The 24,185-nt window shown below is 52.2% G+C and overlaps 2 protein-coding genes across 2 annotated transcripts; both read right to left on the bottom strand.

The window, feature by feature from the left end:
• Positions 1 to 632: 632 nt before the first annotated feature.
• Ap1m1 (adaptor related protein complex 1 subunit mu 1) lies at positions 633 to 15,951 on the bottom strand. Its single transcript, XM_032918957.1, has 12 exons — positions 15,771 to 15,951; positions 10,708 to 10,864; positions 8,517 to 8,584; positions 7,477 to 7,607; positions 6,586 to 6,733; positions 5,550 to 5,676; positions 4,620 to 4,762; positions 4,307 to 4,378; positions 3,959 to 4,117; positions 1,884 to 2,009; positions 1,534 to 1,609; positions 633 to 1,224 (listed from the first exon to the last, which is right to left on the bottom strand). Exons 1-12 carry the CDS (start codon positions 15,810 to 15,812, stop codon positions 1,202 to 1,204), a joined length of 1,272 nt encoding a protein of 423 aa, XP_032774848.1. The 5' UTR covers positions 15,813 to 15,951; the 3' UTR covers positions 633 to 1,201.
• Positions 15,952 to 17,346: 1,395 nt separating this feature from the next.
• Fam32a (family with sequence similarity 32 member A) lies at positions 17,347 to 20,803 on the bottom strand. Its single transcript, XM_032919071.1, has 4 exons — positions 20,656 to 20,803; positions 20,434 to 20,575; positions 18,305 to 18,358; positions 17,347 to 18,146 (listed from the first exon to the last, which is right to left on the bottom strand). The coding sequence occupies exons 1-4, from the start codon at positions 20,727 to 20,729 to the stop codon at positions 18,078 to 18,080; spliced, it is 339 nt and encodes a 112-aa protein (XP_032774962.1). The 5' UTR covers positions 20,730 to 20,803; the 3' UTR covers positions 17,347 to 18,077.
• Between the last annotated feature and the right edge of the window lie 3,382 nt (positions 20,804 to 24,185).

The raw sequence follows: 24,185 nt of genomic DNA, 5'->3' as shown, positions 1-24,185 counted from the left end.
GCATTTCTGCATCTCTCAGGTGTGCAGGGCCATGGTGGGTGGGTTAAAGTGAGCTGCATGGAGCCATAGCCTGCTGCAGACCTGTAGAGTGACAGGTGGCGGGTGCAGTGTGACTGGCAGTCCTTGTGACCACTGGTGAGTAAGGCAGGGCTGGGAGGCTTCTAGGGTGCTGGCGGGCCCTGTGCTGGGAAGGTTGTACTTGGCTATGCAAGTGAGGTCTGCACAACACATCCCACATAGGAGTGTGGTGACAAGGAGTGACAGGAGAGCAGAGTCACAGAGTGAGATGGTCCTGAGGGTCAGAGCTCAGACACCCAATGTAGAAACTCAGGACTTCCAAGCCCACAGGAGCTCAGTCACCAGTATGGGGGCCCAGCCTATACCTGTGCAGCTGGGAACATGGGGGTCTACAGCTTCAGACCACCAGAGGACGGCCACTATGCAGAGGCATGACAGGCAGCTAGAGACCGAGAGGACACTCTATCCAGTGTCTCTTGGATAGCACTCCTGCTACCAAGGGAAGGGAAGTGTAGTTCCTTCACTGCTAGGCTTGCTCTGCTGCAAAAGAAGTCGACCCTTCCTACAGGGTCCCTGTGTGGGGCCTGACCACAGCAGAGAGAAGAGGCCGCAGATGTAACAAATAGACTTTAATGTCACTGTCACACATGGGTGGAGGACGACGAGGTCTTGTACAGTGAGACTGGCCTGTGCTGCCCAGGGACTTTGGGGCAGAGGCTGAGGCCATGTGCCCTTCCGGGGAAAACACTGATGTGGTCAAGGGTGGGCAAGGGGGCACAGCTGGTCCAGGAGAGCGACTGTCCTGCCATGGATAGGAGGCAGCTGCACAGGACAGGACAGAAAGGTGACAGGACAGCCACAGACGACAGTGACCAACATGCTCAGCAAAATGGCAACAAAAGGAGGCTCCGGTGGTGAGCAGGGATGGTGCCCACAGGGTGGTGGGTGGCCAGTCATGAGGCACCAGGAGCTCAGCTCCAGCTGGCTTGTCCCTGGGGGAGGCTGGCAGACCCTTCCTTCCCACCCTGGATCAGAATGGGACCAGGGAAGGGGTTCTGTGTGAGTCTACTCAGGCTTGAGGGGAGGGTGGCTGCACGTCCAGGGCCACCCTCCAGCTTCAGTTTTGGTGAGTGTGGCAGGTGTGCCCTGAGGCTGGGTGGGCTGGGCTGGTTACCAAGGCCTCTCACTGGGTCCGGAGCTGGTAATCTAGAAACATGGGGGATGCACCCTCAGCTCCACAGACACTCAGGGCACCCACCCTCAGCTCCACAGATACCCAGGGCGCCCACCCTCAGCTCCACAGATACCCAGGGCACCCACCCTCAGCTCCACAGATACCCAGGGCACCCACCCTCAGCTCCACAGATTCCCAGGGCACCCACCCTCAGCTCCACAGATACCCAGGGCACCCACCCTCAGCTCCACAGATACCCAGGGCACCCACCCTCAGCTCCATGTAGGAAGCCACGGCCTAGAAAGACCTCTGTAGGTCCTGCTAGCCAGGCAGCCACTCACCTCCATTCTGCGTGATATAGCGTACCCAGGGCAGGGCCTGGTACCCGCTCTTCTCAATGATTTTCAGGTAGCGCACCTGGACACAAGAGCCTTGAGTAGGCTGCACCCCTACCAGCACCCCTCATCCAAGGGGCAAGGCCAAGGGGGCAGACCTGGCATAGCATGAGGGGTTGTCAGCAGCAGCCAAGACCCAGGCTTGGTGACCTTGGGCCTTTCAGGGGAACAGTGTGTTTCCCTCATCCACACACTGAGGGACCCCAAGAAAATAGGCCCTATGTCGGGATGGGGCTTCTGCTGTGACACTGGGCTCAAGTGTGAGGTTCAGGCAGCCAGCCCCAACACACTCATACCTGGATGCCAGAGGTAGTGAAATAGGGGATCTCGAACTTGACGCTGATGGGAGGCTTGCCCTCCTTGTCTTCCGCTTCCACACTGGGAAGGCCGAAGTGAGCCCGCATCAGGTACTCCTTGCCACCCTGGGGGCCAATGAAGGAGGCAGTTAGGCAGCAGCCCACAGCCATGTGCTGTCTCCCAAGCTGGCCATGGCTCCCAGGAGCCCACTTGGGGTAGGGTGTGACCTGGCTTCAGCAGCTCCTAGGGAGAGACGGGTGGCCGAGGAGCCAGACCGTGCAGACAGGACTTGTAGTGAAGGGAGCCTGGGGCACACTGGGGAGAGGGTGTGTCTGTCCCACCGCACAGCCCCAAGGGGACTGTGAACAGGGAGAGGAGGACACTGAGGTGGGGTAGGCGCAGGTTCCCAGGAGTCCAGCGATAACGTGGAGGTGGTGGAGAGTGGGCCAGTCAGGACTAGCTGAGACCCCTGCCCTGCTCTGGCCATGCAGAGTGATCAGGCCTGGGCTTGCTGTCCCCTCGGACTGGCACTCTAGCTCTAGCTGTACCTGGGACAACACATGGCCTTTGGTTTCCTGAGCTCACACTTCAGGGTGCAGCAGGGCAGGGCTCCCAGCCACAAAGGACACCATGCCATGTGCATGGAGCCAGAGCGCATAGCCCTCTGACTCCTGGGACCTAACAACAGAGTAGGGGGAACTGAGAGAGAAGACCTGCCCAAGGGAAACACAGGGAAGCAGGGCCTAGCAATCTCAGCATTCAGGGCAGAGGCAGGAGGGGGGGAGCACGTTCAAGGCCAGCCTGAAGTACACGAGTTTGAGGTCACTCTGGACTGCAGAATGAGTTGCAGACCTCTGAGACCATTCAGGGAGACCATTTCAAACCAACAAAGTCCCTACAAAACAAAAACACGAAACAACTTCTATGTGAGATCATTAGTTGTAGAAAATGGCACTGCATGTTACACTGTGGTCTCGTAGGTACAGACTTAGGCTGGAGCTGGAAGGAATGTTTCTCTGCATCGACACTGATGGAAAAATCAGTGAGGGAACTGAACCTGAAGGAGGGCGGGCGACTGGGCTGGGGACTGGGTTAGCAGCTGCAGCGTGCTTTGGGCGCAGTCACAAATCAAAGACCAAGGGAACATGAGGATGGATGGAGGCAGAGGCAGGAGGATCTCCGTCAGTTTGAGGCTAGCCTGGTCTATCTACACAGTGTGCTCAGGTCAGCCAGTGCTAAGATCAAAGACAAAAACAAAAACATGACAGACAAGAAGGCAGAACCCTCAAGCACCTCTGGCGGGAATGCAGCACTGGTCACTGCTACACAAACACTTCAAGCTACTTGTGGCAAACCATTCCGAGACTGTGGGTGTAAGCCTGGGGACAGGAAGCAGGACATGGAGGAGAGCCCTGTGCTCACACACTCACTGCAGCTGATCTTGGGCGCACCAAGAGCGCCTCTCAGTGGAAAGGGAAGGGGCATGGTGTGGAGTATTATTTGGCCTTAAAAAGGACTTCGGTAATATGCAAGACACTGATGAGCTGTGTCACTGTGCTGTGTGACAGAAGGCTGGCAGAAAACAGGGAAAGTCAACAGTGGCCACCAGGGCCAAGCTGCACCTCCCCTGAGGGTGGCCATCCTTCCCACCTATACTCCCACCCCCATGTGAGGCCCTCAAGCCAGGGTGCACAGCAGCGGAGTCTACCTGCTTGGGTGCCCTGGGATCATCGCCAACACAGAAAGGGTAGGAAGCAGAGGCCAGCCCTGACTCTCGCTATTTCATCACTAAATACTTCAGGGTGGCACAGTGAGGTGCACCAGGGAACCTACTGATGTGGACCCTGTGCACTGTGGCTGTGCTGCACCACCAAGGGAAAGCTCTCCTGGGATGGACCTATGGCCAGCCCTCCCCAGCCTGCTAGGGTGCAGAGAAGGACTGCACCTGTGTTCCTGAGACCAGGATGTCACTCAGCAGGACTACCCCTCACTGCAAGGAAACACATTCCCCAAGGTGGCACAGGGATGGGTCCCAGGGAGATATTTAGGGGTACCTGGTGAATGTGGGGCTCACCGGGAAGGATTTGATGGACCACACGATCTCACTGTTTTCGGGGACCCACTTGACACTCCCCACCGTGGTCTTGAACTTGGGTGAGTCGGCGTCATTGGGGACTGGGATGTGGATCTCCACATTGTTGGCTGTTGACCGCCGCTTGAACTGGCTCTTGGCCTGCAAGGAGGCGCCAGGCAGAGGCGCTGGATGATGCAGGGAAGGGAGTCTGGCCACCCCCAGCCACCTTACCAGGCCCACACAGTTCCTGCCTGGCAGTGGGTCCCCATTATCCACCAAAGCCTTGGACTTCTCTAGGCACTGCCCACACCTGACTTAGGCCTCCAAGGTGCCCACCCTCTCACTGACCTTGACCATGTACTCAATGCGGCTGTGGGAATGCTTTTCAATCACGGACTCGATCCAGATCAAAGGCTTCACCTGTGGGTGCGGAGAGGGCACGTATCCCTGCTGGTGTCTCACCACACCTCATGCTACTGAGGGGAAAGTGAGGCCAGGCAAGGCCCCATCTTCCAGGAGACCAGTGTGTATGAAAATAGAGGTGATGACCATGGGAGATCCAGTGGTGGCCAAGTTTTCTGCCCAAGTAGGGGTGGGAGGCAGGTACCCAGAGGATGTGGGAGGACTGGAGCACAATTTGCCGGGAACTTGCTACACTCACATGGGTGTTGAGGCGGTAGGACATGAGTTCGAATTCTCCGTCCGGTGGAATGAAGGATATTGTGCGGTCATTCTCGAAACGTGACAGCCGCACACACTGGTGGAATTTCACGTCCTCCAGCTCCACTGACTTGCTCTTCCCTCCTGTGAAGGGCAGGGAGTGAGGCTGGCAGGGGTTACGGGTCCCTGCCCATGCCAGAAGCATCTACAAGAAGCCAGTTCCTAGACAGCCTCCTTCCATCACATGCCTGTCTGATGCTAGCACAGGGTCCATCCGTGGTTACCCTGCTTGTGTCCTGCTAAGCCTGCAGCAGCCAGACAGCAACAGGCCAGGGCACATTTGCTAAGTGGCTGTGGGTACCATTCACCCACTACAAAGGGACCAGGTATGGCTAGCAAGTCCAGGAGGCTGTGAGGGCCAGGAACCAGTGAGGAGCCGCAGCGGCCTGGCCATGCCCACCTGTGCTATGCTCTGCCATTAGAAGGCTCACCACGCAGAGAGCCCAGCTTTGGTGTTAGCTTCCAACAGCCCACCGCAAAGGGAAAGGGACAGAGGATGGGGCCGGGCTCTACCATGGGTCTCTCTGATGATATCTAAGTACCCAGAACCTTGGTTCTCTGCCATGCTCCTCACGGAGGGCCTCAAACTCAGAATCTTCCTGCCTCAGTGTCCTGAGAGATGGGATGAGGGGCAGATGCCACCATACCAGCCAGATCTTCCTGTCCGTTTTGGTGCTGGTGAGTACTGAACCCAGGCCTGCTAGGTCAGCACTGACCACTTACTGAGCTGCAGTAATAGGGATTCTCTGTTAAGTCTTGTTCGCAGCCGGCTGCCCCCCAGGTAGGCATGCACTCAGCTCTAACTTGTGGTCAAGGAAGTCCCTCCCCTAGCAAGACTGATTCAGCCTCAGCACTGTCTTCAGGTACTCACGGCCCGTGTTGTCAAAGAGGACTTTGTCATTGAGACCCAGGCGTAGCTCAGGCATGCCTGAGAGGAAGACGCGCATCTTGATGGAACCCACGATCTCACTGCGCAGCACGTTGCCATTGGCACTGACCTGGGGACAGCAGGAGCCATGTGAGGTGTGACCTCTGCCATATCTGGCTTAACTGCAAACCTGCAGTCTTCCAGCTCACCAGGTGAAAAAGGACTTCCCACAAGGCCTCTGTGGCCTCCCGCCCTTTGCTTAGGCAAGGTCTCACTGAGCTAGAGTTCTCATCTTGGCTGGGTTGATCCTCCTGTCCCAGCCCTCAGTGCTGGGGCTACAGCACCCCCTCCCCCAGCTTCCACACAACTTGGGTCCTCCAGCTTGTACATGAGTGCTCTGCTTATGTCTGTAAGTCGTGGTGTATGTGTATCGGGTGTCGCTGCCTCTGTGTGGAGATTAGAGGACAAATCTGTGGTGATGAGGGCTCTGGGGATGGAGCTCAGGTCATGAGGCTTGAGGTGTAGCAACTTGGCTCACTAAGCAATCCCCTGAGCCCTGTATTCTTTAAATTAAACTGTATTTGTATTTTACTGTGTGTGTGTGTGTGTGTGTGTGTGTGTGTGTGTGTGTGTGTGTGTGTCTGCGTGTATACATGTGAACTCTCACAGGGCAGAATGCAGGAGTCAGTTCTCTTCCACTAGAATGAAACCCAGAAGGTCAGGCTTGTGGGAATCCCTTTTTTAACTGCTGGGCCATCTCTCTTGCTGCCCCTTCTCTTTCGTTTTTTCTGAGACAATGTGACCCTGGAGGGTCTGGAACTTAAGGTTTCCTTCCCTACCTCAGTCTCCTGAGAGACACCACAATGCTGTACCCACAGATTCTGAAAGGGAGGCTGGTGCAGAGAGCAGTCTCTGACACTGAGCCCTGCCATCTGCTGCCAGGGCTCAGGCTACACACTCTGCTGGGTTTCAGTCTTATCCCTGACTTCCGCCCTGGAAAAGATGGCAGGTTGGGAAAGGAAGAGAAAAGGCAGCCTACCAAGAGGTTAACGGCCTCAATGACGTCCAGGAATACTTCGTTCTTCCGATACTTGATACCTTCTGAGCGCCAGGACACAGCATTGGTGACGGTGGCTGGGGGCCGAGGGGCTCCTGTTTCCAGCTTGTGGCCTTCCTGAGTGATGTACCTGTGGGGAGTCGCTTAGTTACAGTAGTGACACACAACGTTCCACCGAGATCAGGACAGAGCTAGGAAGAAGACAGCTACTTGAAGCCCCACATCAACTGGTTGGGGAGGGTACGGTATGCATGCTATAGTGAGTAGGCCGAATACACTTCATTTCTGAGGCCAGGCACTGGTGTGCGGTGGGGAATAGGATTAAGTGGTCAGCACTGTGGGCTCCTGGAGGGACTGAGCCAGCCCTCTGCCACCAGGACAGCAGAGCAGCAGCTCTCCCCAGACTCCCAGGTAAGTGGCGAGCTGGCACTCCAGGTCCCACGGAGGGGGGGAAGTGCAGCATGGGGCCTGCTGGTTTCTGCCTCTGCAGGTGGGGATTCCACAAGCCTGCCTCAGTTCAGTACAGTCAGCAAAGGCAGGGCTCCGATTAAGGTACCATATCTGTGTGGGTGGAGACATGGGGTATACGTATAGGAAAGGGTCCTGACCCAAGAGGCACTCAGCAGAAAGCATCTGCAGGGCTGAATCCCTGCACCACACACAAAATTAGGAACCCCATGTCCAGTACCCAGTACACAGGACACATGGCCCATTCCTGTCAGCCCAGTGCTCCAGAGGCAGACATAGGAGGATCAGGACCCTCTCTCAAAATAACTACAAAACAGTTGGTGCAGAAGGAGCAAGCTGATTGCTCTGTTGGGCTGGCAACTAAGCCGCTGCGGGCGAGGGTAGGCAGGGGATGCGTGTACTCACTCCTGCAGGATCTTGCTGTCGGTGGTCTGCGGGTAGCCGAAGTCCATGAGCTCATCCAGCAGCTCATAAATGATAACAAAATTGTCTCGGATGCTCTCCTCCTCCAGCTCCTTAAAGTACTCAGAGAAGACCTGGGCCAGGGGCAGCGGAGCAGGACTAAGCCCAGACCCAGAGTGACTGCACAGGCCAGAAACCACAGATCTGAACTACAGACCACAGGCATTGGCCAGGCCTCTGTATCAATCCCAGCTGTGCCTGTGATCCCTGCCTCGGCCTCAAGACTGCTGCCTATCCACGTAGGGTGTTGGCTGTCTGGCTGTAGACAAGCACCTCCATTTCAATGGGTAGCTAGGGGGCTAATGAAGGGACCTGGTCTTTACACTAGCACAGAAGCGCACAGGCCCTTACAAGTGGGAAAGGCCGGCTCTGGGAAATGTGCTCTAGCACCCCAGTCAAATTCCACCAATCAGAGGTGGCTAAGCCAGGCTGTTCACAGTGGACCTGCTCAGAAGGAAACCACCTGGAGGCTCTTCCCAAAAGATAATGGGTTCCCTTGCTCCATCTTCTACCCTTGTCTAAGAGGCGCCCACCCAAGAGGGAGGGGGAAAGACAGGAAAGGGTTCCTGACCTCCAGAGGCACTTAGTGGAAATACAGACTAGCCCTGGAGCCCTTGCTTAATACTAGCACCAAACAGGCTGACTCAGCAGCCAGAGGTTACTTAAGTCCAAAGGTGTCCTGGGTAAAGCTAGGCACTGAATAGTATTAAACTTCACACTTCATGGCCCCAAGGTCCAGCCCTGTGCACCTAACTGATCCCAGGCCCTACTGCGCAGGCACAGGGCCTGGATCACATGATGCACCTCCTGCCAGGACGGTTGCACAGCCAGGTTCCCATCTTGCTAGCTTTCTTTACCTCCATGGTGGGCATGACCCTCACCTGCAAGGAGACTGAGACTTCCTGGACCAGGACCCCTGGGTATACAAAGCTACAATCCCCAAAGTCCTCCCCAGCTGGGAAATCAAACTACTGGAGCCTTACCTGCACCACCTTGTAGAGGAAGGAGAATACTAGCGACACACAAGCATTCTTTTTTGAAGTGGCGACCACTGGGGGGTAGCAGTCAAGGAGCCTTCTGAGGCCAGGATACCACATTACAGGTGCCCATCCCCACGGCTCCCTGCCCCAGCCACAATCCAGTGGTCCATTGAGCCCAAAATTAGGACTAAGTCCCCAGTCTGAGCCAGGCCAGGGACATGTGGTAAGCATTCAGAGGAGCCTTGGTGACACAAAGTGTAAGGTTTAAGGGGTAGCTTCTGGATGCTGCATTTAGGAGCAAGACTAGGAGAGCCCAGCTAGGTGGAGAAGCAGCCAGGGCCAGCCTCTCTTCTTTCTGTTGGTGACAAAGCCCTTCTGAGGAGAATGCTATACATGTCTACTCACTCCAAATAGGTAGCCCACAGTGGACCCAAGGACCCATTTCCTTTCAGGTATCCTTGGAAGCTGCCCACTGGGTCCATGTAACGTCTGGTCATAGGGAAGCCAACACAGGTTAGAAAATCTTTAAGGCTGCTGGCTCTGCTGTGACGCAGTCTGCAGTTTTGTGTGTTCTCCTAACACCAGGCCTGTTCCTGATTATGGCCTCAACAAATGGACACATACATAAAATCAATCTGTAGATTTAGTACGATATCAGAAAGACATGAGAAACTCTCTCACCAGTGCAAACACAGCACAGCTGCAGGCCTCTTACAAGCATTTCATGCAAGTGAGCAGCAGGGGAAGCCACCACCAAGGTCTCAGCCAACCAGGCGTTATGTGTGGACGTCCATGGAGGTAAGAGTGACAGCAGTCACTTCACTAACATGAAGACGACCAGGTGAAATGGCACTTCTACCTACCTCACAGCCCAGCTGAGGCCTGGATAATTGAAAGGAAAAGTGGAGGGCTACAGAGATGGCTCAGTGGTAAAGAGCATAGGTTGCTCTTCCAGAAGACCCAAGTTCAATCCCCAGCACCCACATGGTGGCTCATCACTGGCTTTAACTCTAGTTCCAGGGGATCCAATGCCTTCTTCTGGCCTGCAAACATGCAGGTAAAATATGTCTACAAATGATGCCTTTAAAAAGTAAAAAACAAGATGTTGTTAAAACAGGTAAAGAGTTTAAATCCAACTGGTACCCTACATGGATGGAGAAGGACACTCGCGGAGGTCATCAGGCTATTGGGTGAAGTCCCTGTGCCATGGGCAGACTATCTCCTGGGAGGTGCTGCAGGACACCCTGAAGCTCCACGAGCCGTGCAGGCCGCTGCTGCTGTTGTACGGCAGAACCGGATGGTAAGAGCCTATTGCTGAAGACACTGCACTTGGACTGCAGAACATGGGGAAATTAAGTTGGAACCAAATGGAAACCCCCGCCCTGCTGGTTGGCTTTCCTAGTGCCAGAAGGGGCTTCGAGGGCTGTTGACGAACGGTTATCAACACTCCTGCTCAGCTATGGACCCAGTGTGCTCAAACACCACATGCTCAGCACATGTGCCTGGATGTGCACTACTGGCACAGATGTCATGGGTGACACCAACACCTTTCTATTGGACTTTAGGTCCACTCCACAAGGGAGTTCACAAATGCTAATATACATCAGGGGAAAAAACCCTATGCCTGGGAGGGAGAGCAGGGCAGGAACTGCAAGGGAAGACCGTGTCCCTGGGAAGAGGTGGCATCTGTGCCTGTAGCGGTTACACGCATGCACACATTTACTGACGAGGGGACTGGCAGCTGAAGAGCTCCTGCACAGCCAGATCTCCAGAGGTCTCAAAGCCCAAAGTGGTGGGCGCAGCCGCGGTGGGTCTCCACCTGCACCACACCTGATTTGAGGCTGAGGATGTAGGGCACATGAGATCTTCCCACCCCGACTCCTACCCTGTTCCCCTCATTTGTCCACTCCTGCTCCTGACAGTGTGGCCATACACAGCAGCCAGAAATCTCTAGACCACAGGCCACCTATAGCCAGCCCACCCCATCCAAAGACCTACCCCATTTAACATGACACATCTCCAGAGGACAACTTCAGGCCCAGCTGGCTCCCACTCTTGCCTTGTGTCTCTCCCTTCCCCACAGCTGCGGCTTCTGGAATACTTAGCATTCCCTGTGTCCTCTGGCTGCCCAGCTGTTCTGTGCTGGTGGGCAGGCGTGTCATCCCCAAGGCCCGACTCCACAGCATAGGGATACGGTACAGGTTGTTGTGCTTAATCCACATGAAACGAACGCCACCATGGGCCAAGATAGGTGACAGCATGCCCTCCTCCTCCTTCTCCATCAGAATGGGCATGAAGTGCTCCACCTCTGACATGTCCACATCCCCACGGTAGTTCCTGCAGATGAGCACCTGCATTAGGAAGGAAAGAAGGGGTGGCTTCCTCTGAGGGTCTGAGGTAGGGGTGGGGACCATCTGTGAAGGGACACAACTTCCCAACATCCACAAGGCTCTTCCTTCAGCAGAAGGTGGAGAAAGGAGGGACTGATCCCCTCAGACACTGGGCCAAGCCTTGCCCTGTGAGCACTCCATGCAGACCCTCTCAGTGCCTTTGCTGTGCTGGCACACCTGGCTCTCCTGAGCACCCGATCCCAGAGGAGTCCAAGTTCATGGGATCCCACTGAAGCCTGCACAGGAATAGCCCTGCCCTGGTCTTCCTCCTTGCATGGTGTCTGAACCACTGTCCATCATCCTGTGAAGTAGCCAAAGTTGGTGGCTCCTCAGAAAGTGACACCAGAGTTAAGTATGACCCAGCGGCTCATCCTAGAGAATCAGAGAAGTTGTGTGTCCATGGGCACTCAACGGAGAATGAAGCCGGGAGTGGGTCCAAGGAGCCTGGGCATATCTCAAATCCACTATGTAGCCAAGGATAGCCTTGAATTCCTGTTTCTCCTGCTGCTACCTCCTGAGTGCTGGGATGACAGGTATGAGCCAGTCCACATAAATGAACACCCCAGTGGCTGAATCTTAAATAGAGCCACACCAGAGACAAAAGGACTTGTCTTACAACAGATGTATAGAGAATCTGGCTGTTCCACGACCCCAGGATTCCAGAATCTGAGGGCCCTCCAATACAGTGCTGTGGTATCTAAGGACAGCCTGCTCTGACAAAAAACATTCCTGAGGCTTTTGCTTTGTCGTGATGATTTCACTATGTAGCCCAGGCTAGCCTCAAACTCACGGCAGTCCTTCTGCCTCCAGGGTGCTTAGGTTATAGGCATGAGATACCAAACCCAGTTCAAATGCAGCACCTTTCCCTCTCCCCGACCCCTCTCTCTTTGTGCTACCACCCCAGATGATCTAGCTAGCCAGCAGGCTCCTGGGATCAGGCTGCCATACCCTCCTGGTGTATGTGGGTCCTAGGAATCTGTACTCAGTTCTTCACACTTATATAGCAAACTGTTTCCCTGCTAAAAATACTTTGTCAAGCATGGTAAGACACCTCTAATCCTAGCACTTGGAAGCGGAGGTAGGGAAGCTTACATTGTAAGTTTCAGACTGGACATAGTGAGACCCTGTCTTTTTAAAAAACCCTAGGTTTGCTGGGAATGACAGTGCAGGCCTTTAATCGCAGCACCCAGGAGGCAGAGTCTGGTGGATCTCTGAGATTGAGGCCAGCTTGGTCTACAGATCAAGTTCCAGGACAGCCAGGGCTACACAGAGAAACCTGTCTCAAAAACCAAACAGGAGGTGGAGAGATGGCTTAGCAATGAAGAACACTGGCTGCTCTTGCAGAATCCTCAGAATCACATAGAAGTGCACGCCTATCCATGACTCCAGTTCCAGGGCTTCTGACATCCTCTCACATGCAGTCAAATACTAACAACCATAAAATAAAAATGATGTGTGTGTATGTGCACACACACACACACACACACACACACACACACACACATATACAGATACACACTATGTATGTATATAAAACCAAATAAGCAAATAAATAAATCCCAGGAGTTGGGAAATGGCTCGTTACTTAAGTGACTGCTATTCTTTCAGAGGACCCAGGTTCAGTTCCCAGCTTCCACATTGGGTAGCTCACAAGTGCTCGTAACTCTGGCTGTAGGGGATCTGATGTTTACTTCTGGCCTCCAGGGGCGCCTGCACACGTTCGCACATACCCGTATCCCTCTCGCCTCCCCACACACTTAGTAAAAACAAAAAACCAAAACACAAAACCATTCGGGGTCAGCTGAGGGCAGATAGGAATGTGAACGCAGGACATGGGACTCTGAGCTGAGGACATGAGGACGCCCAGGTAGGCTCTACCCTCAGAGTCACTGTGCATAGTGAAAGGAACCAAACAGGAGTTGCTCCTTGGAGGACCCTGAGGAAATGGCAGGAAGGGGCCATGAGGAAGCTGCGGGTGAGGGTTGAGGAGGTCCTGGTTACTTGGTGACAGTGCCTGTCCTGTCACGCTGCCTGCTGTCAGCATGGCTGGTTGGCCATGTGGCAGTGCTGCAGTTCTCCTGAGCTGCCACGCTAGACTGGCACCACCTGCTGCTGCATCTGCTCCTCAGAAAGCACGGTCTCTGCCACTTCTAGCTGGAGAGTGCAGTGAGGACACTTCCTTCTGAGCTCTTTTTGGGCCTTGTGCGGACATAGCACACAAGGGGTAAGCTTTTGGGTCTGATGCTCCTTACCCCAGCTGAGGGACTCCCACTTGCCCACTTTTTTTTTCCCTCTTGCTACCTCTTATATGGTTGGCTGGTTAGTTTTACAGATTACAGTGCCCAGAGAGGTGGAGCTGCCTGCCTGAGGTAACACAGCAGAGAGATCAGGGCCAGGATCTCCGAGACATCCTTACTCCCACTTACTGTGTGTTTGCCTGTGCTCACCAAGAACTGCTGTACTAGCAGGGAAGTCTACAGCCTCTCTGGGAAGCTTTCCAGAGGCAGGTCTGATCAAACCCCATCCTGGGGACTCCTCCCTGGAACTTCAGTGGCCGTGGAGCCTCCTCCCATTGGGCCCTCAAGGTCCCAGAACAGTCTATGGGCAACCTACACCCTACATGCCAACTGGGACATCTGTCACCTTCTCAGAACCACATCAGGTGTCTGCTCTGGAAGTCTTTTGTAACCTTCTCTGAATGCCAAACAGAAGGCCAACAACTGTTTGGCTGCTGGTTCAAGTGTTTCCTGCTAGGCCAAGAGGCCTGTGGAGCCCAAGTACCACGTTCTGTGGGCCTTTCCAGGGCAAGGCTTGTCCCACATCTACACTCAGTAACTCAGGAGACTCTTCAGATCCATTAGGAAGGCAAAGCTCAGACAGGCCAAGGTGCTTGTCTATGATCACACAGCTCAGCTGCAGAGATCCACATGTAAATCTAGCCCTCCAGCTTCAGCCCAGGATGGGTACTTGCTAGTTCCAATGAGATGTTTTCTAAAGGAATAAGCAAGCCATGGCAGGCAGCCCATTGCACCTCTAGGCCAGGGTGGACGGTAGAGCATGTGCCATGAGACCTAGGGAGCGCCGCCCTGCCCGGTTTCCCAATAGGCTGTGGAGGACGCCCAGGTCTGGGACTCACCACTTGTTGACCTTGGGTGACCTACAAGGCAGGTATATACTCAAGGGACTAAGGAAAACACGGGGTGGGGGTTGGGGGGCTCTTCTAAACAGTCTCCATGTAGACTGGACATCAGTGTTCTTTCACTGATGAATGTTGGACTTGTTTACTGTGGCTGAACCTGTTCTGGTAGGTTCCAAACATAAGAGGCAGGCCACTTGCCTTCCACTCTGATGGCCTAAGGTAGGGCGGCAGCCCATTTCTTAAGGCTGAATGTGCCTTCCTGGAAGAGGCATTTGCACAGAGTCCACTGTGGCTGCCTGGCAGAGGGCTTGTTGTTCTAGACTCTATTATCAGCACCACGAAACCATCCATTAGCCTAAGGAGACAGCTCAGTCTGTAAAGTGTTTTCCAAGTATTTGACCTGAGCTCCATACCAAATCCCAGGCAACAGCCAGATTCTGGCCCAGTGGTGGTGGTGACAAACACCTTTAATCCCAGCATTTGGGAGGCAGAGTCAGGTTGATCTCTAAATTCAAGGCCAGCATGGTTTACAGAGTGAGTTCCAGGACAGCCAGGGCTACACAGAGAAACCCTGTCTCATAAAACCAAGAGGGGGGGAAAAGTCAGATTCTTCTGGGAAGTACAGACAGGCAGATCCATGTGTTTTAAAGGTCAGGCAGCTTAGCTCAATCAATCTAGTGGCCTGGGTTTGATAACAAGAGCCCGGGGTTGGGGATTTAGCTCAGTGGTAGAGCGCTTGCCTAGCAAGCACAAGGTCCTGGGTTCGGTCCTCAGCTCCAGAAAAAAAAAAAAAAAAAAGATAACAAGAGCCCATGTAAAGGTAGCAGAGGGTCTCCTTCCTCCACACACATGTGCACGCCCGCAAAAACAAACAAATGAAGTTTTCTTTCTCAGATAACCCTGGGAAAGCTGCCAGGGTCCTGCTTCTGTCCAGGGCCTTCATGTCTCAGCAATCTTGGTTATTCCCAGTCAGGAAAGCTCTCCCTGATCCTTTAGCTGGGACTGCTAGTCCATTATGAAGACATAGCCCCAACAGGTATCTATTTGTGCTTTTCCAAGTGACTAAGTTTAGCTGACAGATTCTGCCAACCCATGATGGCCCAGGGCTTAGCACCTGTCTGGTGAGGAAGCTTCCAGATAGCTACTTCTCAGTAATCTGTGTGACTCTGGGCAGTGTGTTTCCCCCTCTAAAACCACACTCTTATCATCCGCTTCTCTTAATGTCACAGGAAGCTCAGCTGCTCTAGGGAGCGCTGAAGCCTTTATGTACACTGTAGAGAGAGGGTCTGACCTATGGCCATACTCCCCGCCACGCCTCTAGCCAAGGGTCGAACGGTCCCCGTGGCGCAGGGTCCTGATGCAGGAGGCAGCTTCCAGTCCACAGGTGAGGCTAGAGTCCTGCACCCAGGCGTACAAGGAGGGAAAGGGGCAAAGTGGATAGCAACCTCAGCCCACCAAGTTGGCTAGCAATCGAGTGGGACTCGCAGAAAGACCACCGCCCGTTTCTTAGCAACAGGGCGGGGCTGACAAGTGAGGCTGCCCCGCCTGCCAGACGTCCCAGCAGAGCTGGTCGGCCAGTTGCTTAGCAACTGGGTGGGTCCCGACAGGCCGCCTGCTTGACGCCCTAGCCCGGCTGGTCGGCTAGTTGCCTAGCAACAGGGTGGGTCCCGACAGGGCGAGGGCCCGTTGGTTGCCTGGCAACGCGGAGGGTGGAGAGCCCTTCAGTACCTTGCCCTTCAGGTCCAGTACGTAGACGGCGCTGGCGGACATGGCGGCTTTGGAAGGCCTCGGCAGTAGCCGAGGGCGGCGGCAACGGCAGGAACTGCCGGCGTTCAGCAAGGCCCGGCGCGCCCCACGACACTTCCCCTCCACTTCCGGTCCATGAAGCAGCGCATGGACCGTTATGTCCGGTCTGAAGGAAGCCGTAAGTGCGCAGGCGCACAACGGAATAGGTGCAGGCGCAGTACGAACCTTTTGGCAGTATTTTTCACCCACAGCCCAATCGGGCCGGAAGTACGCCCCAGGGGGCGGGGCCTTCCAGATGAGCTGGGGACTGGAGGACCTGGGAAAGGCAGCTTTGTCATTACTCCTAGTAACTTAAGGACTAGCTGTGGAATGAAGGCGGACGCTTCCAAGCCAGTTGCTGTGAGGAGACAATCACCTGTTAGTGTCAACCTGTCAATAACTGAATGGGCTCCACCCACTCACCCCAGTGAACCCAGGGTAGCACGCGTGTAACTTAGCCTGTGCCTAGTACAAAGTGCAGCGGAATACTTTTTAATTCTGTCATTCCTAACCGCCTTTCCCCATTGAGAGATCAAACCAACCCATCGACACCGGCCCCGACACCATGGGCTTGGTTTTTACTTTGTGTGTTACTGTATACACATAAGTCAGAGAACGAGTGGGGTCAGCTCTCTCCATCTTGTGGATCCCAGAGGTCAAACCCAGCTCTTCATTTTGTGTAGGAAGAGCTACCTGTATGTCCTTCTCACCCTTTCAGTTTTTTAAGACTGCAGCAGTAGTCATCCCTTTTTATAAAATATTTTATTTATATCAGTACTCCACCTGCAATGTGCATCTGCATGCCAGAAGAGGATATCAGATCCCATTATAAATGGTTGTGAGCCACCAACCCCACTCCAAATCAAACAAAAAACCCTCAAAAAGTAAATTTGATACCTGTTTCATGCACAAAATTCTTCAAAAGATTGTGTACTTTGTATACTATGTTCAAAGACAGAAAAAATTAATATAAAATTATTTTAGGCTTTGTGCACTGGGACAAATCAAACAAATCAAATGTATGCAAATTTGTGACAGTCACTGCAACATCTCATTACATATTACAAAAACCATTGTGTCCTCCATTCCCCAAATCTGGAAAAAACCCCAAATCCAAAATGGTTGTAAACACTTGAGACAAGGTATGCACACACCATCTCCCTCAGAGAGGTGTGAACACAGTGGAATAAATGTGTCCTCTGGACTGTGACACAGCAGAGTGGATAAAGTCACTTGCAGCCAAGTCTTACAACCTGAGGTGGATCAAACCCCAGGATCCACATGGTGGAAGGAGTCAATTCTTCAAGTTTTCCTCTACACATGTGTACTCATACAATACATATTATACAATACCCACATATTTATATATACACATATACACCTTTAAAATACAACAGCATCTAATTTCTCCCACACTGAACTGGTTTTTGCACTGTGCATTCTTCATTCTTCAGGGACACGGGCAGATGGAAAGGTGTCCCTGTGATGGACAGCCGGTACAGACAACATTCACACTCCATGACTGGTATTCACTTTATTCCATACATGTCAGCTCCACCCATTTGTCACTCATTCAGTATCCATGGCAACAGAAGCTGCATCTCTCAACTGTGTGTGCAGAAACCCTTCAAGTGGTCTACCTAGACCCTCAGATGCACAGCGCTGCAGCATCTGCACCACTACACCACGTCTGTTGGCACTCGGCCCTGGTCACGCCTGGCATTTGGTGTCCTTAGACCAGGAGTGCCCACCAGGCTTATGCCACATGCTACATGCTTAGAAACCCAGGTGCCATGATTGAGAACTGAGATTAGCAACATCTGCTGTGGCAATCCACAGGGTGGACTGTGGGACAGGCTATGAGCTGGAGACCTGTGTCCTGCCCTTGCTTCAGATGGTGTTGCAGATACAATCTGATTGATGTGCAGGTGGCCCAAAATGGAGCAGCACTGTAATTTCTGTGGTGGTCCACAGGGGCTTCCTGTCCTGGCATTGTGGTGTAAGTGAAGGCAGATGCCGCAATGGGGGTGGGAAGGGGACCATCCTTACATGGCCTTCACTCAGAAATGACCTCAGCATGTCAATCCACAGTGCTGTTGTCCGAACTGGAAAGGGAACTACCCCAAAACCAAGACCCAGTGAAAGGACAGCCTGGCTTTAATCAAGTCTCAGAAAGCCTGGTCTCAGCAGATGCGCCCGCCAACCAGGTGTCAAACTGTCCAGCCTTCTGCCTTCTGCAGCAGGGCTAGGTTACTTGGTCCAGCTGACTTTGGGGATGTCATAGTGCTCGGTGAGTGTGTCCAGGTGTCGGTTGAAGTCCTGTGGAAGACAGACCACATCAGTGTGAACCAGATAGGCAGTATCCCCGCCTGCACGCAGCCCATCTCACACACTCCACCATAGGCTTCGCGGCACTCAAGCCATGCCTGGGCTCTGGCCACCCCCACGCTCAGCCTGCCGATAGGTGCAGGGCTCACCTCCACTCTCTGTTTGTGGGTTTTCGATGCCTTCTTCAGGATTCTTTCCATTTGCTGGAGAGAGAAGAGACCAGGGTGAGTCCCCATGACTGACATAGCCCAGGCTGGAGCTGCACAGATGGGGGGAGGGAGCCATAGCCCATTGGCGCCCAAAGCAGTTGCCCTATTTGGGAGGGACCCTGCTTAGCCTCCCTGCAACCCCAGTATTCCTCATGGGCAGATCCTGCCAGAAGCTGGGGATCAGTTTTGAGCTGCCTGGTGCCATGGTGAAAGCCTGGGAGGAAAACACGTCCCATACAAACAGACTCCTCGCTGGAGTAAGAGACTCCAGGGCGGAAGGGCTGAGCAGACAGAACCCAAATGATGCTCAGTGTTTTAGCTTTCATTTCTGTTGCTATGACAAGATACTCAGGCAAAAAGGCAACTAGGAGGAGAAGGGTTCTCTAGCTTGCTATTTCAGGTTTCCATCAAGAGGGAAAGTGAAGGCAGAGACTTAAGGACCACAACTCAGTTAAGAGCAGAGATACACAGGAGTGAGCATGCCTCACGCTCAGTTTTCCTCTGCTCTTACAGAGTTCAAAACCTAAACCCTGGGCTGGAGAGATGGCTCTGGTTAAGAGCACTGACTGCTCTTCCAGAGGTCCTGAGTTCAATACCCAGCAGTCATATGGTGACTCACAACCATCTGTAATGGGCATCCAATGCCATCTTCTGGTGTGTCTGAAAATAGCAACAGTGTACCCACTTACCCAAAATAAATAAATCTTTAAAAAACAAAACAAACAAAACAAAAAACCCTAAACCCTAAGGGGCTAAAGATCTCCAGCTCAGTTCAGAGCTAACACCAATGGTGGCTCACAATTTTCTTAACTACACCTTCCACACCCACTACACCCTGTGGGAATGTCACAGTGCTTGGTGACTGTGTCAGGTGTCCGTTGGAGTCCTGCAGAAGACAGGCCACACCAGTGACCCAGGTCAGCATTATCTCAATCTCTACCCAGTCCATCTAACACCCTGCACCACAGGTCTCACAGCACCCAAAGGAGACTGAAGGGCACCATGCCTGAGGGTGTGCTCCGACAGCCCAAGCCTCACTGCTCTGGGCTTCCCATTTGGCAATACAGCACATGCAGACAACACACTTACACACATAAATAAAATTTCCAAAGTCTCCCACCTGGAGCTTGAGAGATGGCTCAGATGATGAGAGAACTTACTGCTCTTCCAGAGGTCCTGAGTTCAATTCCCAGCAACCACATGGTGACTCACAACCACCTATAATGAGGCCTGTTGCCCTCTTCTGGCACACAAGCATACATGCAGCAGAACATTGCATGCATTACAAATAAAGTCATCCACCCAGGGACCAGTGCTGCCAAGGACAGTAGGAAGGGGTGGCAGATCCTAAGGATTCTACCTTGTGTCAAGATGTCAACTAGGGTGCCCAGGAGGGCCACCAGCCAGCCAGCCAGCCAGCCAGTCTGTGTCATTATTCAATTTCAAAGGAAAAAAAAAAAAGAAAGAAAGAAAATGACTCCATTGAAGTGGTTAGACCAGACCAGAGCACACTATTGGCTGGGGGAGACAGCAGGGTGATCAGAACCTGCAGATTACCACACATCCCAGAAACCCTGTGGGCCAGCATGCCCGTCGTTAGATGGAGATGGTGCCTGCCTGGGTTTGATCAGTACAGGGTTATCACACTATAACACTGTACCCCAGAAATTCAAGTCTAGAGATCCTGCCAGGACAACCAAGGCTACACAAAGAAACCTGCCTCGAAAAACCAAAGCAAACTAAACAAACAAACAAACAACCCAAAATAACTAGCATGGCCTTGTGGGCCATACCAGTCATTCCAGGAACTAGGAAGCTGAGGCAGGAGATCAGAGCCAACCGCAACTTACACAGAAAGTTCCAGAAGAGGCTGGGTTCCAGCCAAAACACACACACCACGTTCAAATAACAGAATACATTTGAAGCTACGAAAGCGAGCTGTCATAGAGACTTTGTGGTAACTTAAGAAAAACAATGAACTTGGCCATATTAACAGCTGGCGACACCAGTCTGTCATCCCAGTACACAGGAAGACTAGTTGGGGCCGGCCTGCTCTGCCCCTGCCTCACCCGCTTCTCCTGCATCTTTTCGAAGGCCGCCTGCGCCGGCGTGCGCTTGTCCAGGCAGCGCCTCTTCTCCTCCTCGTTCTTCTTGCTCGTCCCCATGGCCTCCAGCATCTTGGCCTTGTCTTTGTCCTTCTTCTTCTTCTTCCTGGGGGAGAGGGGGCCGGTAAGCGAGGCTAGAACCCGGGGTCGGCCCTCAGGGACAGACCCCGGGTTTCCAGGCCTCACCGCTTCGTCACGCCGAGCTCCGCCACGCCTTTCAGCTTCAGGGGGCCCTTCTGGACCTGCTCGTATGCCTCCATATCCCTCACAGGCCCTGCCCCAGGAACTCCGCCACACTTCCTGTTTGCAAACAGTACTTCCGGCCGAAACCTTCCTCACTTCCTTCTGATTGGTTAGCTCAGACGCATGCGTCTTCAGGGCTTAGCGTAAGAGCACGCTTCCGGTCTCGGGTTCCGTGCCAACTCTCCAAAACTTCGTGTTTGGGCGTCCATTACTACCTTTATGGGTATCCGCTTTTGCTTTGTGGTATTATTTACTTAATTACTTTTTTCCAATTTAGAAAATTACATTTACCCAGCGCTCCAGAGACTGAGTCAAGAGGATCTCTGGATTCAAGGCCAGCGTGGTTTACGTAGTGACTTCAGGATAGCCAGGACTATAGACCCTGTCTCGAAATAAATAAGTGAAAATAAAGATTAAATCTTAAAAAAATACACTAAAAGTTATTTACCTGTATACGTGTATGTGAGTGTGTGTACACACATGCCAGAGCACACATGTGAAGGACAGAGGACACCTTGCAGGACTCGGTTCCTGGGAATCAGACTGATGCGGTCAGGTTTGTAGACGAAGAGCCCTTACCCGCTGAGTCATCTCAATGGTCACATTTTTCTGTGGGTTTAAGGGTAGAAGGGTCATGCTAAGTGAATCCGATTAACCTGGAATTTGCTGTGTAGACTGTTCTGCCCTCCACCTTGCTGCAGTTCTGCCTTAGCATGCAGAAAACTGGGACTGGACTTCAGGTGTGTGCCACCGCCCTAGCTTGTCTTGTTGGTGTAGGTGTGTTATAGGGGACAGACTTGCTATGTAGCCGGTGATTTAAAGTGTCTTTTTTGTTTGTTTTGAGATAGGGTCTCACTGTGTAGCTAGGCTGTCCTTGAACTCTCAATGCAGATCGTGCTGCTGTGAATTCAGGGATATCCACCACCTTTTGCCTTCCAAGCACTGAGATTGCAGGTGTGTGTCACCATGTCCAATTACTTCCCAACCACTGAGATCACAGATGTGCTGGGGTTTTTTGTTTTCTATAGCGAAGAGCGGGAAAGTTCCATTTATTGATTTGTGCAAATAGAGGTCAGAGCACAACTGTGGGAGCTGGTTTGCTCCTTCCACTGTGTGTTCAGGGAATCTGGGTCCCGACTGCTGCTCTGTGACAGGCTCTCCTTACTTAGCACAGGCTGACCTGAAACTTGGGACTTGCCTGCCTCAGACTCCCTTAGTGCTGGATGTTAGGCCTGAGCCACTACACAGGCTCACTTATTATTCTATATCTGACGGCTATTCTTGGTTTTCAACTTGACTACATCTGGAATTAAATAAAACCCAAGTGCTGGGCACACCTCTGAGGGAGTTTTTTTCCTAGTAAATCATTTAAAGTGGGAAGATCCGATTTTACTCCGGATCATTTGAGATGGAAAATCCACTTTTAATGTGGGCCACACCTTCTGCAGGCAGCTGATATGAAGGGCACGGAAGAAGAGGGTTTGCTCTCTTTGCCTGCTTGCCCTAGCTTTTGATAGTGCATCCTTGCTTTCACTGACATCAGAGCCTGCTTCTTTGGGATTCCAGCATATACCAGCCACGACATTTAGCATTGTGGAGTGAATAACTATTGGATTGTCACACTAGCTGGCCTGAGAGCCACCCTCGCGTCCCTGACTAACACACTATATATGTAACAGGCTTCTAGAACCATGTTGAAAGCACCATTTTGACCTTAGAACCCAGCACAGAAGGACCAACACCTGCCAAAATGGGAACAGAGGCCTGATCCATCAAAGACGTAGTCCATAGCTCCAGGACCCAGGGACTTCTGTGGGTTTCCTTTTGCTATTCTTGCTAACTAAAGTATCTCAGCCAGGATGTGATTTTTGTGCATGAAATACAGAGAATTGTGAGACTTGGGGCTTCATGACTTGGGAAGTTCACCATGCAGCCTCTGACCAGCAATAAAGGCTTTCTGGCTTTGAGATTATCTCTCTCTGTGTGTTTTATGGTTTTATATATATAACATATATATGTTGTGTGTGTGTTGCTTACATGTATGTATACCTGATACCCAGGGAGGCCAGAAGAGGGTGCTGGATGCCCTGGAATTGGAGTTACAAATTCTTGTGAGATGCCATGTTGGTGCTGGGAATTGAATCAAGGTCCTGTCTGAGGCATCTTTCTAGCTCCATAGTATTCGTGTGTGTGTGTGTGTGTGTGTGTGTGTGTGTGTGTGTGTGTGTGTGCTGAGAACCTTCAAAATCTCCTAATTTTTTTTAAGAGTACGGGCTGGAGAGATGGTTCAGAAGTTAAGAGGTGAGAAACAGGGGTTGGGGATTTGGCTCAGTGGTAGAGCGCTCGCCTAGGAAGCGCAAGGTCCTGGGTTCGGTCCCCAGCCCCGGAAAAAAGAGGTGAGAAACAGGTTTCAGTTCCCAGAACCCACATGGTGGTTCACAACCATCCATTGGAACACAAGGGGTGCACATGCAGACAAACAGGGAAAACATCACATTTTAAAAAGGAAAGTAAATCCAGTAACATAAAAAAAAAAATTCCAAAACCAGTCCCATGGATGTAGAGGCATACAGATATCTCTGTAAATCCAAGGCCAGCCTGCTCTACACACAAGTTTGGTGCCAGCCAGGGATTATATAGTGAGACTCTGTCTCAAAACAAAACAAAAATTAACTATCTAATGCCATCAATTAAAATCACATTTTGTGCCACTGTTCTCTTGAAATTATTGATCCTATCTGCAACAGTGTGACATTTAACCTCTCCCCCAGCCCCTGTAAACCACTCTTTTACCTCTGCTTAGATGAGTCCAATCTTCCCCTCCCTCACTTTTCTTTCTTTTCTTTTCTTTTGATTCCATATGTTGGGGCAGGAGAGATGATTCAACAGTCAACTCTGTTCTCAATACCCACATGATGGCCACAACTACTTGTAATACTAACTCCAAGGGATCCAGCGCACACACACGCTCACACACACACACACACACACACACACACACACACACACACACACACACACGATTTAAAAAAAAACCTTTGGGGTTGGGGTTTAGCTCAGTGGTAGAGTGCTTGCCTAGCAAACGCAAGGCCCTGGGTTCGGTCCCCAGCTCCGAAAAAAAAGAAAAAAAAAAAAAAACCAAAAAACTTTAAGGAACTTCTGTATGTAGACCCTTAAGAGAAAGTGCAGAACAAATTCAGGAACCTTTCCATTGATGTAATCAAAGCTCCGAGATCAGGCTCAGAGAGGCTTAGCGTGTCACAGGTTTCCAACAAGTGAAGGCAGAAACCACAGATAAGGAAGTGGCTGCGTGAGGCATTGACAAAGATGTTGTGTAAGAGCAGTTGTGTCACTTAAAGTATATGTGTAAAGCAGTTTAAGAAATGGGGTTGGAGGAAAAGTCAACAATCTCAAGGGAAGGAATAGGGTAGTTTGTAGTGCGTGTTTTTAATACTAGCATTTTGACAGCTGAG

This window comes from Rattus rattus, chromosome 13 (genome assembly GCF_011064425.1).
Source record: "Rattus rattus isolate New Zealand chromosome 13, Rrattus_CSIRO_v1, whole genome shotgun sequence".
Lineage (NCBI taxonomy): Eukaryota > Metazoa > Chordata > Mammalia > Rodentia > Muridae > Rattus > Rattus rattus.
The sequence above is the reverse complement of the archived record's forward strand: the minus strand, read 5'-3'. Positions and strand labels throughout refer to the sequence as shown.

Coding starts and splice junctions, on each gene's coding strand:
- Fam32a (XM_032919071.1), bottom strand. CDS start 20,729: ATGGAGGCATACGAGCAGGTCCAGAAGGGCCCCCTGAAGCTGAAAGGC. Junction 20,576..20,655: donor GAGCTCGGCGTGACGAAGCG/GTGAGGCCTGGA, acceptor CCTCTCCCCCAG/GAAGAAGAAGAAGAAGGACA. Junction 18,359..20,433: donor AAAAGATGCAGGAGAAGCGG/GTGAGGCAGGGG, acceptor TTCTCTCTCCAG/CAAATGGAAAGAATCCTGAA.
- Ap1m1 (XM_032918957.1), bottom strand. CDS start 15,812: ATGTCCGCCAGCGCCGTCTACGTACTGGACCTGAAGGGCAAG. Junction 2,010..3,958: donor GGTCCATCAAATCCTTCCCG/GTGAGCCCCACA, acceptor ATTGGCCCCCAG/GGTGGCAAGGAGTACCTGAT. Junction 1,225..1,533: donor CTATATCACGCAGAATGGAG/GTGAGTGGCTGC, acceptor CCATGTTTCTAG/ATTACCAGCTCCGGACCCAG.